General features: G+C 37.9%; 1 protein-coding gene across 1 annotated transcript in view; it reads right to left on the bottom strand.

Annotated features, from left to right (window-relative positions):
- TPX2 (TPX2 microtubule nucleation factor) overlaps window positions 1-15,246 on the bottom strand; it is a 65,092-nt gene that overhangs the window by 24,740 nt on the left and 25,106 nt on the right. Inside the window, exons 5-8 of the mRNA XM_070420104.1 lie at window positions 8,172-8,298; window positions 4,210-4,338; window positions 2,995-3,123; window positions 716-837 (exon numbers count right to left, since the gene is read on the bottom strand). Of these exons, the coding sequence (XP_070276205.1) occupies window positions 716-837; window positions 2,995-3,123; window positions 4,210-4,338; window positions 8,172-8,298 (507 nt within the window). The remainder of the gene's footprint in view (window positions 1-715; window positions 838-2,994; window positions 3,124-4,209; window positions 4,339-8,171; window positions 8,299-15,246) is intronic.

The following is a 15,246-nucleotide window of genomic DNA, read 5'->3' as shown; positions in this document are numbered from 1 at the left end:
TGCAAGTGCAAAGCAGAGCTCTGATCCTTCAGTTCCCTCAGTCATGTTTTTCCTCCATAGCCAAAACTGAAATCATTCCACTTCCTCTTCCTCTACCTCTACCAAGGATAAAATGGGACAACAACTGGCCTGCCCTATTGCTTTATCTCCTGCCTTAATCCTAGTCCCTCTTTTTCTACTATAAACAAAAAGAATTAGGAGGAAAAAGGAGGGGGAAATCAATTCTACTTGAAGAAATGAAGGCATGGGAAAAGGTCTGAAAAGATAGGTTTGTCCTAACCGGTTTGGCTCAGTGGTTAGAGCGTCAGCCTGCGGACTCAAGGGTCCCAGGTTCGATTCCAGTCAAGGGCAAGTACCTTGGTTGCGCGCACATCCCCAGTAGGGTGTGTGCAGGGGGCAGCTGATCGATGTTTCTTTCTCATCAATGTTTCTAACTCTCTATCCCTATCCCTTCCTCTCTGTAAAAAATCAATAAAATATATAAAAAATAAAAAGATGGGTGTGACTTCTACAGTTAGAGAAGGAACAGCATGCTCTAAGAAAGGGTCAATATATGTAACATGTTATAGGGAATAATCACAGGGATGGTCCAACCTTCTAAATAAACGTTATTTTATGCCAACTAAGGCTAAGGAAGACAGAGACTTCAAAAAACCCTACCAAGATTATGAGAAGCACCCCCTCATAAATCAGTCTCAACCAAAGCCAAGCTGACCTGCTCCAGCAAGAGCAAATTTCTTGAATTCTTCATTCTTTTTCCGCATTTCTATCACCTCCTGCTGCATTTTCATGCTCTTCTCCAACTCTTGCTCCTCAGTACTTTTTAGAAGTTTCTGTCTATAGGGCAAATCAATAAAGGAGATAAGAGAGGAGAGGAGAAAGAGGCTCAATGGTTCAAAATAATCTAAAGGCATTATATAGATTAGATTTTAAGCCTGTGATACAATAATTACCCAAACAAAAACTTAATACTGAACAAATTTTCAGAAAATAGCTAAAACAGACAAGATGTTCCAAAAGATCCACAAATTGGACTATGTCATGATTAGCTTTTTACCACCAGAAAAGCTAAAATTAAAATGCCACTAGAATGGGAAAAATCTTTGCAACAAATATGGCCAAAGGTTAATAATATATACAGAACATATACTGTGATAGAAAGAATAGACTTAGGAGTAAAACCAGAGAGTTCAAATCTCAGCCCTGTCATTTCATTTTCTGCCTATGTGATCCTGAGAAAATGATTTAACCTCTCAGAGCCTAAGGTGTCTCCACTGTAAAACGAGGAATATACTCATTTTCACAGAATGTTTGTGACTATTAAATCAGATAATGTTTCTGAGTACCTGACACATAGTAAACATTCCAGTTAGAGTAGCCATTCTTAGTAACAAACAAAAAAGGAAACAGAAAATTCACCCAAGAGGAAATATGGAAAAGATGTTACAATAACAGTAATACAATGTTGTTATACAATGTAATCAGGTAAATACAAATTAAAATAATTAAATGCCATCAACAATATAGCAATTAAATGTTAAACATTTTTTATTGATATTTTAGGGGTGGGGAAGGAAAGGAAGAGAAAGAGAGCAAGAAAGAAATATCAATGTGAGAGAGAAGCATCGATCTGTTGCCTCCCACAGGCACCCTGATGATGGGGGTTCGCCTTGACAGGGAATCGAACAGACACCTTTTGGTGCACGGGATGACACTCAACCAACTGAGCCGCACAGGGCAGGGCAGGAACATTTTTGTAAAATATATTTTTATTGATTTCAGAGAGGAAGGGAAAGGGAGAGGGAGACAGAAACATCAATGATGAGAGAGAAACATTGATCGGCTGCCTCCTGCACGCCCCCTACTGAGGATTGAGCCCACAACCCAGACATGTGCCCTTGACCAGAATCAAACCTGGAAGCCCTCACTCAGTAGACCAATGCTCCAGCCATTGAGCCAAACTGGCTATGGTGGCAGGAACATTTTTTAAAGTAAAAACATTCAATGCAGATGAGACCAGGAAATAATAATATTCAAAATTGATGGCACTGTAAATTTATATATTCTTTTCTAAAATAAAAGTGGCTATATGAATAACCATAAAACTAGTAATTGAGATTACTCTAAAGAAAAAGCTCTGCCTATAAAGATGTTCACTAACTACTTATAATAATAAAAAATTAGAAACTACATTTTCAACAGAAAATGTTTAAATATAATGAGAATATTAACAATCTACCAAAAGAGGATAAATGTAAAGATTTTACAGTAGTACAGAAAAATAAATAAATCAAAGTCTCATAGTGAGTGAATAAAGGAAACCCAAAGGTTGTTTACATACTGATTGGGAAAATAGGTATTTTACTTGAATAAAACTAGAAGGGAGCTTGGTGTGGGAGATGCGGGAAGAGACTGGACAAAAAATCGTGCACCTATGGATGAGGACAGTGGGTGGGGAGTGAGGGCGGAGGGTGGGGTGGGAACTGGAAGGAGGGGAGTTATGGGGGGAAAAAAAATAAAAACATTCAAGTTAGCCCTAACCGGTTTGGCTCAGCGGATAGAGCGTCGGCCTGAGGACTCAAGGGTCCCAGGTTCGATTCTGGTCAAGGGCATGTACCTTGGTTGCTCGCACATCCCCAGTAGGGAGTGTACAGGAGGCGGCTGATCGATGTTTCTCTCTCGTCGATGTTTCTGACTCTCTATCCCTCTCCCTTCCTCTCTGTAAAAATCAATAAAATATATTTTTTAAAAAAATTCAAGTTGGATAGTAAGAACCTTTACTTTTCCCTTTTATATTTCTATCAATTTGCTTTAGTAATATATTTTTCCCAATGTTTAAGACTTGGGTACCCACCGGGTTATAAAACAATTCACCTCACCACGGTTATAGCCTCAGGCATTTCCCAAGCTCCACGTACAACAAATAGACCGGAGATGTACCCATTTGCAATTTTCTTCTATTGACTTTGTTTAAAATTCAGGAAAGCAGCATACCTTACAAGTGGCATACCAGGCATAGTACGTCTCTCCTTGGCTTTCTCTGGGGAAGACTCATTCTTTCCAGAAGTAGCTTGACAAGGAGCAATGCCATCTTTCTCTTCTTCTGACTTCTTTTGATTAGAACTTGAGTTCAAAAGAACAAAAAATATCCTCTTAATTCCCTAAATTATACCCTGCTCTAGCCTCCTCCCCAAATCTATCGCATATGACTTTAATTTTCACTAAGATAGCGGTTCTCAACCTGTGGGTCGAGACCCCTTTGGGGGGTTGAACAACCCTTTCACAGGGGTCACCTAAGACCATCGGAAAACACATATATAATTACATATTGTTTTTGTGATTAATCACTATGCTTTAATTATGTTCAATTTGTAACAATGAAATTGGGGGTCACCACAACATGAGGAACTGTATTAAAGGGTCGAGGCATTAGGAAGATTGAGAACCACTACTCTAAGACAACAAGCATACTTCAACCACAAGATTCTTCTGCTGGTAGGTAACTAGTGGTTATTAGATCATTTATAAGAGGTAAACTTTAAGAACACCAATAGAAATCAATATAAGAGTTGTCTGGTGAAGGTTCAAGAGGATAAGAGGGATTCCAACTGTTCATCATCCAATGCACAAATGCCAGACAGCTGGTTGCCTTCCAATATCGATTCCATTTTCTTTTTTATTAACAGAACACCAATTGTGTTTGGGGCGACGATGGAAAAAGGCAGAAGTATTGTATTTGCATCAATAGTCTCTATTGCACCTAGGCGGGATCCATGACACAGTTGGGCAACTAAGATAAAACAAGAGTTTCTGGAAAATATTTTACTTTTGTGATATAGGTGGTGCTGCCCCTCTTCCTTTGCCTCCTTCTTCTCTTGATACCTAGTGATATAGCAGCTATCTTGTGGGAACGAGGCAACAAACACAAGGAAGAAGCTAAGAAACAGAGCAGCCATCTTGAGGAACAAGCAAGAAATAAAAGCTGACTCACAGAGATGCTGCCCTAGCATTGTTCAACCACTGAACCAAAGCCAACAGTAAACTTCTGTGAAGCAAATAAATAACTATTCTGTAAACCACTCTAGCTGAACAGGTAAAATGCATTCCTAACTGATAAAAATAAGAGCACCATATATTCTGCTTGCTATTAACCTCAGGAGCAAACAGAGGTAAAACCTATGCCAACTGTCAAAAGCTGTGGCTACTTACACTTTCATTCTTTTGGAGGGTGGAGTTTCACTGATGATTACAGGAGTAGGACATCTCTTGGCTTTCGTTTTCACATGGTGTTTTTCTTTCTGTGCCAAAGCTTTCTGAGCAGAGAGTCTAACAGATCGTCTATGGTAAAGGAATTGACAAAAATTTATCTGAAATGAATTTATCTTCTACAGATATATAAATGTTCTTCAGAAATGTGAAAGTATGTCAAACTACAAAGAGCTATAAAAAGTTTAGTGGTATTATTTCAACTCTAAACGTCTAATCTCTTGTTTTACTGATAGTTATAAAAATTTCATCATAAATATTAGTACTTAAATGCATTTGTACTTGTAAATTAGACCTCAATAAAGCTGAGATTTTTTTAAGGCACTGGCAATCACCTAGCAGAATTCTTTCTTTCATAAGTGAGAAAAGTAAAAAAAGATGAGGTGACTTGACCAATCCTGTTACATAACTAACTGCTGTCAGAATTGAAATTAGAGATCAGAGCTCCTGGAAACTGACCATAGTATTTATTTTCTCCTTTTACTTATAGCCACACAGTTAAAATATAACACATACCAAAAAATGCACAAAACAAAAATTAAGTTAAAAGATTACAAAATGAAATCTCATGAAATCATGACCTAACTTAAGAAACAGAACACTGGAAGCAGCTACCTTGACTTGTCTTATAGTAATCATTACTTTTTCTCTATCATTTTACCATATAAGATTGGTACATTAAGGGAAGAAACAAAAAAATAAACCTTTATGTAATGCAATCAGACTGCTGCAAGTATTTTTTTCTGTCTCGTTTATTTCACCCATCATTATGTTTGTGAGATTCATCCACATTGATTCATGTAGCTTTAACTCAGTTTTCAATGATGCATTCATTGCACGAATGTACCACTATTTATCCCATCTACTGTTGATTCTCAAGTTCTTGGTGCAGAGTACACATGCTGCTGTTGGATATCTTAAGTTGTAAGATTACTGGGTCATAGGACATTGGTTAAAACAACTCAAGTCATTTTTCCAAAGTGCTTGAATCAATTTATGCTTACACTGGCAAGTTTATAAGAGTCTACATCCACCTGAATATTAGGTATTATCAGATGATTTAATTATAGCCATATTAAATGATTTGTAGAACTTCACTGTGGTTTTATTTTGCTTTTCCCTGATTACCAGTGGACAGAGCAACTTTTCACATGTTTATTGGCCATTTGGTTAACCTTTTTCATAAAGTGCTAAGTAGTTCAAGTCTCTTGCTTGCTTTCTGTGGATTGTCAATCCTTTTCTAATTGATTAGTAGAGACTCTTTGCATACTACAAATGAGTTGTTTGTAAATGTTATGTTAGAAGTTTCTTTTCCCACTATGGGGGTTGGCTTTTTTACTCTTTATAGTATCATTTAGTTAACAGTGATCAAAATACATTAACCCCTTCCCCCATTATGGTCAGTGCTTTTCTATGTGTATCCTATTCAAAAAAATCTTTCCCTATTCTAAGCTCATAACTATATTCTCCTATATTCCCTTATATAAGCTCATAACTATATTCTCCTATATTGCCTTATATGAGTTTTAGCTTTCACATTTAGATCTGTAATCTACATAGAACTGACGGTTTTATATACAATGAGGTAGAGACCAAGTTTCATTTTTATTCTACTTGGATATCCACTGTCCAAGTATTTAATTAAGGGAACTTAAAAAAGGAAAAAAAAAAAAAAAAAAACACTTTCCCCACAGGTCTGCAGTACTCTCTTTGTCATATACCATGCCCATACATGGGAAGCTGAGTTTCTATTCTATTTCACTGGTCTCACTGGTAAAGTAACACCTCCATGGAAAAATTATTATTACAGACTTGTTGATTCTTAACTGCTCTGTCAAAGTAGTTTTGGCCATCTTTCAGCCTATCCATCTAAACCATCATCATATATAATAAAAGGCTAATATGCAAATTGTCCCCTCGGGAGTTCGACCGACCAGTTCAACTGTTTGCTATGACATGCACTGACCACCAGGGGGTGGCATGGAACAAAGGAAGGCCTCAGCCAACAGCGGGCAGCCAGGGGAAGGAAGGCCCTGATTGCCAGCCAGGCCTAGGGACCCTACCCGTGCACAAATTTCGTGCACCAGGCCTCTAGTGTGAAATAAAATAGTAGGGAATTTGTATGATTGTCTACACCAGTGGTTCTCAACCTTCCTAATGCTGTGACCCTTTAATACAGTTCCTCATGTTGTGGTGACCCCCAATTTCATTGTTACAAATTGAACATAATTAAAGCATAGTGATTAATCACAAAAACAATATGTAATTATATATGTGTTTTCCGATGGTCTTATGCGACCCCTGTGAAAGGTTCGTTTGATCCCCAAAGGGGTCGCGACCCACAGGTTGAGAACCGCTGGTCTACACTATTCTATTTCATATGCTGTTCCTTTCTAGATTGGGCATCTCTGACTAAGTTAAATCTAAGATCTGAGATAATGGCACTAACATTTTACCTCTTATTATGCATTTTCTTTTTTTATTATCCTCACCTGAGGATATTTTTCCCAATGATTTTTAGAGAGAGTGGAAGGGAAGGAGGGTAGGGAGGAAGAGGGAGAAAGAGAGAGATATCAATGTGAGAGAGACACATCGATTGGTTATGTCCCACACACTCTCCAATTGGGGCCGGGGATCGAGCCTGCAACCCAGGTATGTGCCCTTGATGGGGAATTGAACCTGAGACCCGTAGGTGTATGGGCCAACAATCTAACCACTGAGCAACAGCAGCCAGGGCTTATTATGCATTTTCATAACGCAGTATCATTTACTAAGTACATATTATCTTATTTGGACCTTTTTTACAATTAGCTCTCCCTTATTCTCAATAAACTGAGGTTTTGAATAGCTGAGGGTCCATGCCCCTAAGAAAAAAAACATTCAGGCAGATTTTCTGACAGAAGCTATCTTCTGTCAAACAATCATTTCCAAAAAGCATTCTAGAATTCAGTCAGGCTGAGGAACAATTTTTGTAATCATATACATATACAAAACAGAAGAGCCAAGACACTAACAGTTTCTTGAATTCTGAAGGAATCTATAGGACACTGGGTCTCTTTTCCATAGTCCTACTTCACAATCTAAACATGGAACAGAAACCACTGAATCAACCAATAGCAATCTCTTCAGCCTGTAATATATACATACAAGGTTGAGATTTCATAGAATTCTTTGATTAAAATGGGCTTCTTTACCAGAAAAGATTAGTATAAGCTTGTGATATCCTCAAAAGTGATACCCTTATGCCAGCATAAGGCTTTGCAAAAGGTAATTTCATTATTTCTGAGCAATAATATTATAAATACTCTACCATTCCTCTTCCTTGAGATATTCTAGGTGACGTCAAAGTATAAAGCAAATAATAGTCCTGCAATTTAAACTCTGGGTGGGTGGTTAATTATTAGATGGTGAAAGCTCTGAGATTGCTAGTAAAGACTGCAGATTAATCTACCCACCCATCCATTCGTTCATTCATCAAGAATTTATTGAGCTTCTGCTCCAGCCAGACATTGGTAAGGATTAAAGATACATTATAGTTGCCCTTAGAAAGTTTACTTACAATGTGGTGTAAAAAAAAAAAAATTCTGTCAAATAGCCATAAAAATAAATCTGCATAAAAATTGCAACTAGTGTTGGTGGTGCAAACAGCAAGGGCTTTGGAACCAAACTGATCAGTTTGAATCCTGGCTCTGAAATAAAGTTACCATAGACAAGTAACTTAGTAACCTCTGAACCATTATCATAAATGAAACATATTACCTACATCTCATAAATGTTATGAAGATTAAATAAAGTAACATAAATTGTCTAATAAAGTATGGCACACCTAGAAGATGCTCTGTCCAGTAACTACTCTTTGAACATCATTAATATAACTACCACTTTTGACTCTGAAACAATCTTACCTCTGAGGCAGAGATGGAGTATTTCTTGAGGTGGTTCCCTTGACTTCCAGGGCAGAACGAGCATTTGAGGGAATGGACTGCTGCACCAGATTTTCTTTTTCTGACTCTTTGTAGTAAGTGTTGTCAACTGCAGGAGAGTAAAAACCAGTCAGCACTCAGCCCTAGCCAGTGTGGCTCAGTTGGTTGGAGTGTCCTCCTGTACGCCAAAAGGTGGCAGGTTTGATTCCCAGTCAAGGCGCGTACCCAGGTTGTGGGTTCAATCCCCAGTCTGGTTGGGGGCACATGCGAGAAACAACCAAGTGATATTTCTCTCTGACATGGACGTTTCTCTCTCTCTCTCTCTCTCTCTCTCTCTCTCTCTCTCCCTTCCTCTTTCTAAAAAAATAAGTTAAAGTAAAACAAACAAACAAAACTAGTCAGTACTCAAATCTCAAGAAAATAAGTTAAAAATAAGATATACACAGTGGGGCAAAAGTAGGTTTACAGTTGTTCATATGGAAAAACAATACAATAATTAATAATACAAGAATATACTGTGTTTTGCGTACTCACAACTGTAAACCTGCTTTCCCCCTCCCCACCATGTATATATATGCTTAAAATAGGATTCTAGATTGAAAATGTTATGTGTGTGTGTATACATATAGCCCTAAGCAATTGAACCTTTAGTTCTAGTGAAATGTTCCACGGAAGACCTTAGGCACCACCTCAGAAAAAAAATCCCAAACACATCCTCATGACATCTTATTTATTTTTATTTTTTGTTAATTCCACCCGAAGATACTTTTTCCCACTGATTTTTTTAAAGTGGAAGGAAGGAGGGAGGGAGAAAAACAGTAATGTGAGACACATAGATCAGTAATCTCCCATGAGTGCCCAATCCCAGGGCCGGGAAATCAAACCTGAGGCCCCTGGGTTCATGGTCTGACGCTCTAACCAATGTGTCACACCAGCCAGGTCATGATATTTGAAAGGGATAAAATTTTAAAGCTTTCACAGAGAAAAAGAAAACACCTGAGATGCAAGGAAAATAAGATAAGCTGAATTCTTCATCAGTGACACAGGATGATAGAAGATTTAAAAAAAAAAACAATGCCTTCATTCATAGTAGTCAAAGCAACTTTTTTAAATCTACAATTCTATATTAAGTCAAACTTTCAATTGTATTATGAATGTGGGATGATGAGATTTTGAGACATGAGAGAACTCAAAGTTCTCTTCTCCTGCACCTAATCTTGGGAAGTTCCCAGAATATGTACTCCAACAAAATGAAGGACAAATAAAAGAATATAAGAAAGAAACATAGGATCCAGAAAATATCAGCAAAGATATTCAAAAAATATTAAGAAAAATAATGTCCTCCCTTAAAAAGCAGTTATAACTTCCAAGGATATTGTCCAATATGAAGCAAGCTAAAGTATGACAGTAATTTAAGTAACTGATGAAGTTTAAAGAAAAGAGAATCTTCCTGACCTTGATGTCAGGATCATCTTAAAGTGGTCCACAGATTTTGACAATGGAACTGTGGAGAACCAAGGAGAACCAAGAAGAAATGCAGCCGCACATCACATTAACTGACCTGTCATCAAATAATATTTACATAAACATAATGTAAATATTGCTGATACAATCAAATTTTCAGGCATTATGTGTATAACCACAATTTAAAACAGTAAAAGTTTAAAGATGTAGAATTTGAGGAAGGGGACTAGGAATAGGGGTGTGAAAGAAAAGAAGGTATTTTATTTTATTTTTAATATATTTTATTGATTTTTTACAGAGAGGAAGGGAGAGGGATAGAGAATTAGAAACATCGATGAGAGAGAAACATCGATCAGCTGCCTCTGGCACACTCCCCACTGGGGATGTGCCCGCAACCAAGGCACATGCCCCTGACCGGAATCGAACCTGGGACCCCTCAGTCCGCAGGCTGACACTCTATCCACTGAGCAAAACCAGTCATGGCGAAAGAAGGTATTTTATTATTAAACATCAAGATATTACCATGGCCATCATGAAACAAAAACAGAGAAAAAGTGCTGAGAAAGGAATAATCAAGTAAAGGCTTCATGGAAGAAACAGCATTTGATGGTACAACTTATGAACTGAGCCTTGATAAAAGAAAAAAACTGTATGACAGGGGAGAAAAGGCCATAAAAACAGATTCCATGCATTATTTATTCCAGAGAACAATCACTGGGCTCACCAACTAAAGAAATTTTTTGGAAGGAAAATAAAGACATCAAAAAAAACAAAAACTGATAGATTATGACAAGGCTATAATAGAGACAATTATTCCTAATTAAAAGGAAGAGATTATGATATTACATTTTAAAAAGACCCAATTTACACTGCCTACAAAAAATGTACTTGAAATATAAAGACAATGCTAAATGCTAATACTAATCAAAAGAAAACTGGAGTTAATATCAAAGTAGATCTCAGAGCAAAGAATATTACCAGAGATAAAGAAGATAATTTCAAAATGATAAAATGGTCAATTCAAGATGACTTAACAACCTAAGTATTTATGTACCTAATAACAGAGCTTCAAAATACACAAAGCAAAAACTACAAGAAATAGGCAAATCCATAATTATAGTCTGAAATTTAATATTTCTCTAATTGATGGAAGAAGCTGACAGAAAATCAGTAAGAATATAATAGCCATAAATAATATATGCGTGAATATGCACGGCTATATCCCAATAAAACTTTTTACATAAATATGTTCTAGTCAACTCATCAAGAAGATGTAACAATTAGACACATATGTACCTAACAACAGCGCCCCAGATACATAAAGGAAAAACTAACAAAATTGACAGAAAAAATAGGCAATTCAACAATTATAGCTGAAGACTTCAATATCCCCACTTTCAGTAATGGATAGAACAATTAGAAGGTCAATAAGGAAATAGAAGACTCGAGCAATACTATCAACCAACTTGACTTAATTAACATTTACGTAACTCTCCACCCAATGACAGCAGAATACACATTCTTTTGAAGTGCACACTCAACATTTACCAAAACAGACCTTCTGGCCATGAAACAAATCTCAATACATTTAGAAGGATTCCATTATTGACCACAATGGAATTAAATCCATCAAGAAATCAATTCTGGAACCCCTGCAAATATTTGGAAATTAAAACTTCTAAATAACATATAAGTAAAATTTGCAACTAGTAGATCAGTCCTGAAGATCTAGGCATACCATAGAGATTATAGTCAACAATACTGTATATAAACTTCAAAGTTGTTAAGAGACCAGATCTTAATTGCTCTCAAAACAGAAAAGAATTATGTGATGTGACAGAGATAAGGGATATAATATCCATGAGAGATATAACCATCCTTATTTATTGTTGGTCTCATGTCAGGGTTTGTGCCATATCACAGACCCAACATCAAGCAATCCTATCTCTGTTTAGGGCTAGATTCTGAGTAGCATAATCCATCCATTTCGAGCCTCCAACCTATGAAACCAGAGGTCGAGATTCAATTCCTGGTCAAGGCACATGTCCAGGTTGTGGGCTGGATCCCCAGTGTGTGGCATGCAAGAGGCAGCCAATCAATGATTCTCTCTCATCATCGATCTCTCTCTCTCTCTTTTCCCCTCTCTTTTCCTCTCTGACATCAATAAAAGATATATATATATTCTTTTTAAATTAATTAGGAAGCCAGGCTGGTATGGATCAGTTGAATGAGCACCATCCCATTCACCAAGAGTTTGCCGGTTCTATTACCAGGGCACATGCCTGGGTTGCAGGCTAATTCTCCAGTAGGGGGTATGTAGGAGGCAGCTGATCAATGTTTCTATCTCTTTCCCTCTCCCTCAAAAAAAATTTTTCAATAAAAACATTTAAAATAAATAAATAAAGCCCAAACCGGTTTGGCTCAGTGGATAGAGCATCGGCCTACGGACTCAAGGGTTCCAGGTGCGATTCTAGTCAAGGGCATGTACCTTGGTTGCGGGCACATCCCCAGTGGGGAGTGTGCAGGAGGCAGCTGATCAATGTTTCTCTCTCATCGATGTTTCTGACTCTCTATTCCTCTCCCTTCCTCTCTGTGAAGAATCAATGAAATATATTAAAAAACAGAAGAAGAATAAAAATAAATAAATAAATAAAAATGAATTGGGGTGGGGTAGCAAGAGGGAAGTGAGTATAGTTATAAAAGGGCAACACAAGGCTCCTCATGATGTTAGAACTGTTCAATATCTTGACTCTGAGGGTAGACCCAGAAACCTACACAGATGATAAAATTGCATAGAACTTACTACACATAAACAAAAACAAGTACTAGTGAATTGGAAAATCTGAGTAAGACTGGTGTATTGTTCATCACATTGCAATATATCAATGTATCATATCAAGTTGTCCACCTTAAACGTATATGTTACATGTCAATTATACCTCAATTTTAAAAAATGAGTGAAAGAAACTATCAAAAGGAATATTAAAAGTATCTTGTCAGCGCATGGCTCAGTGGTTGAGTGTTGATCTATAAACTTGGAGGTCACAAGTTCAATTCCCGGTAAGGGCACATGCCTGGGTTGAGGGCTTGATTCCCAGTATGGGGTGTGCAGGAGGCAGCCAATCGATGATTCTCTCTCTCTCTCCCTCTCCCTTCCTCTCTGAAATCAATATATATATATATAATTTTTAAAGTATCTTGAATGGGCCCTGGCTGGTGTGGCTCCGTTGGTTGGGAGTCACGTACCATAAGGTTGATGGTTCAATTCCCAGTCAGGGCACATGCCTGGGTGCTCAATCCCCAGTAGGGGGTGTGTCGCAGGCAGCCTCTTTTGAATGGAATGAAAATGAAAACACAATATGTCAAATTGTGGGATGCCATTAAAGCAATGATTTTCAGAATGCAGCAAGAATTTGACTATCATGACTATCTCGTCAGGGGCCCTGACCTCTTTTCCCTTAAATTGTCAAATAAAAAAATGACAATAGCCAACACAACAATAGCCATCTGGTGTGAATACCCTGTCTTGAACCATAAATATATAAGTCACATAATAGAGTTGCACATTATAAGTTACTTCACAAAGTAAGGTTGCATCTGATTGGTTAATTCTTGGTACCAAAAATCCTTATATACATATACTAGAGGCCCAGTGCATGGATTTGTGCACCAGTAGGGTCCCTTGGACTGGCCTGCGGAAATCAGGCTGAAACTGGCTCTCTGACATCCCCCAGGGGGTCCCAGATTGCAAGAGTGCGCAGGCCAGGCCAAGGGACCCCACCAGTACACAAATACGTGCACCAGGCCTCTAGTATGCATATAAGATCTTTGGTTAATCTCTTCCAGCCCTCCCCACTGCCCCCTTCCCTCTGAGATTCAGTCTGTTCCATGTTTCCATGCTTCCATGCCTATGCCTTGAGCATCTGCCCCCTGGTGGTCATTGCGCATCACAGCTACCGGCCAGTAGGCTGGTTGGCCAGTCAACTGGTCGGCCAGTCAACCAGTTGCTTAGACTTTTATATATATAGAAGATAGGCACCTGATTTCTTAAAAAGTCACTTTGGAGGAAAAAGGATAGATAATTACTATTTATTATTTTTTTTGTAAACCAATCAAAATTCTACCCTTTTTTGTCTGTCAGATTGGCAAAAAATATATTTTTTAGTGTGTTGCAGAATTTTAGTGATTTAGTTTATGTGTGTCATGAGATAAAAAAAAGTTGAAAATTGCTGCACTAAAGCAGTACTTGGGGGAATTTATAGCAATAAACACAGTAAAAAAAGAAAAAAGATCTCAAATCAATGACTTCAGTTGCCACTTTAAGACACTAAAAAAAAGCCCACCCATGTGGCTCAGTGGATGAACATCAACCTATAAACCAGGAGGTCACGGTTTGATTCTGGATCAGGGCTGCCTCCCCAGTAGGAGGCATGTAGGAGGCAGCCGATCAATGATTCTCTCTCATCACTGATGTTTCTATCCCTTTACCTTCCTCTCTGAAATCAATATAAAACAAAATCAATTTTTAATAAAACAAAAAGAGCATATTGAGCCCAAAGTAAGTAGAAGTTAAATATTAAAGATCAGAATGGAAATCTATAAAATAGAAAACAGAAAAATAAGGGGGAAAAATCAATGACAAATTGACTGTAGTGATGGTTGCACACTACTCTATAAACATACTATAAAAAACAAGGACACAGCCCAGCCAACATGGCTCAGTGGTTGAGAGTCAACCTAAGAACCTGGAGGTCATGGTTCAATTCCCGGTCAGGGCACATGGCTGGGTTGCAGGCTTTATCCCCAGTGTGAGGCGTGCAGGAGGCAGTCAATCAATGATCCTCTCTCATCATTGATGTTTCTATCTCTCTCCCCGTCTCCCTTCCTCTCTGAAATGAATAAAATATTTTTTAAAAAATCAGGAAATGTACACTTTATAAGTAGGTGAATTCTATGTGTGAATTATGTCTAAATATAGCTATGACTTCAAAAAAAGATCATTTTCAAGGATTTGACTCTTTTTTTTGAAGTTTAAACGTGAGCGTTAAGACTTTATTGTGAATTGAGGGGAATTAATAGAGCCTCCAGGATGTAGAGGGTGGGCAAGCTCTAAAGCACTGCCCACGGATTTGTGACCTCTTAAAGGATGCCTCTTTTGTTCTGATCAAATAGACTATTCTACAGATTTAGTAACCACCAGTTTAAATGTCAATCATCCTTTTTTTTTTTAATATATTTTATTGATTTTTACAGAGAGGAAGGGAGAGAGATAGAGAGTCAGAAACATCGATGAGAGAGAAACATCGATCAGCTGCCTCCTGCACATCTCCCACTGGGGATGTGCCCGCAACCCAGGTACAGGCCCTTGACTGGAATCGAACCCGGGACCCTTCGGTCCGCAGGCTGACGCTCCATCCACTGAGCCAAACCGGCTTCGGCTCAATCATCTTTTTAAATCAGACAGACAACTCAAAGAATTCCTGTATAATATAGAGCAGTACATTCTTCTCTCCTACTGGTTTATTTACCAGCCAGACCCATATGTTACATTAAATACTGTCATAAAAAGATCGTTATATATCTGGGCAATCAA

The sequence above is a fragment of the Myotis yumanensis genome, unplaced genomic scaffold (genome assembly GCF_028538775.1).
Source record: "Myotis yumanensis isolate MYYU_CA2020_CCGP unplaced genomic scaffold, mMyoYum1.0.hap1 SCAF_7, whole genome shotgun sequence".
In the NCBI taxonomy this organism is placed as follows: Eukaryota; Metazoa; Chordata; class Mammalia; order Chiroptera; family Vespertilionidae; genus Myotis; species Myotis yumanensis.
The sequence above is the reverse complement of the archived record's forward strand: the minus strand, read 5'-3'. Positions and strand labels throughout refer to the sequence as shown.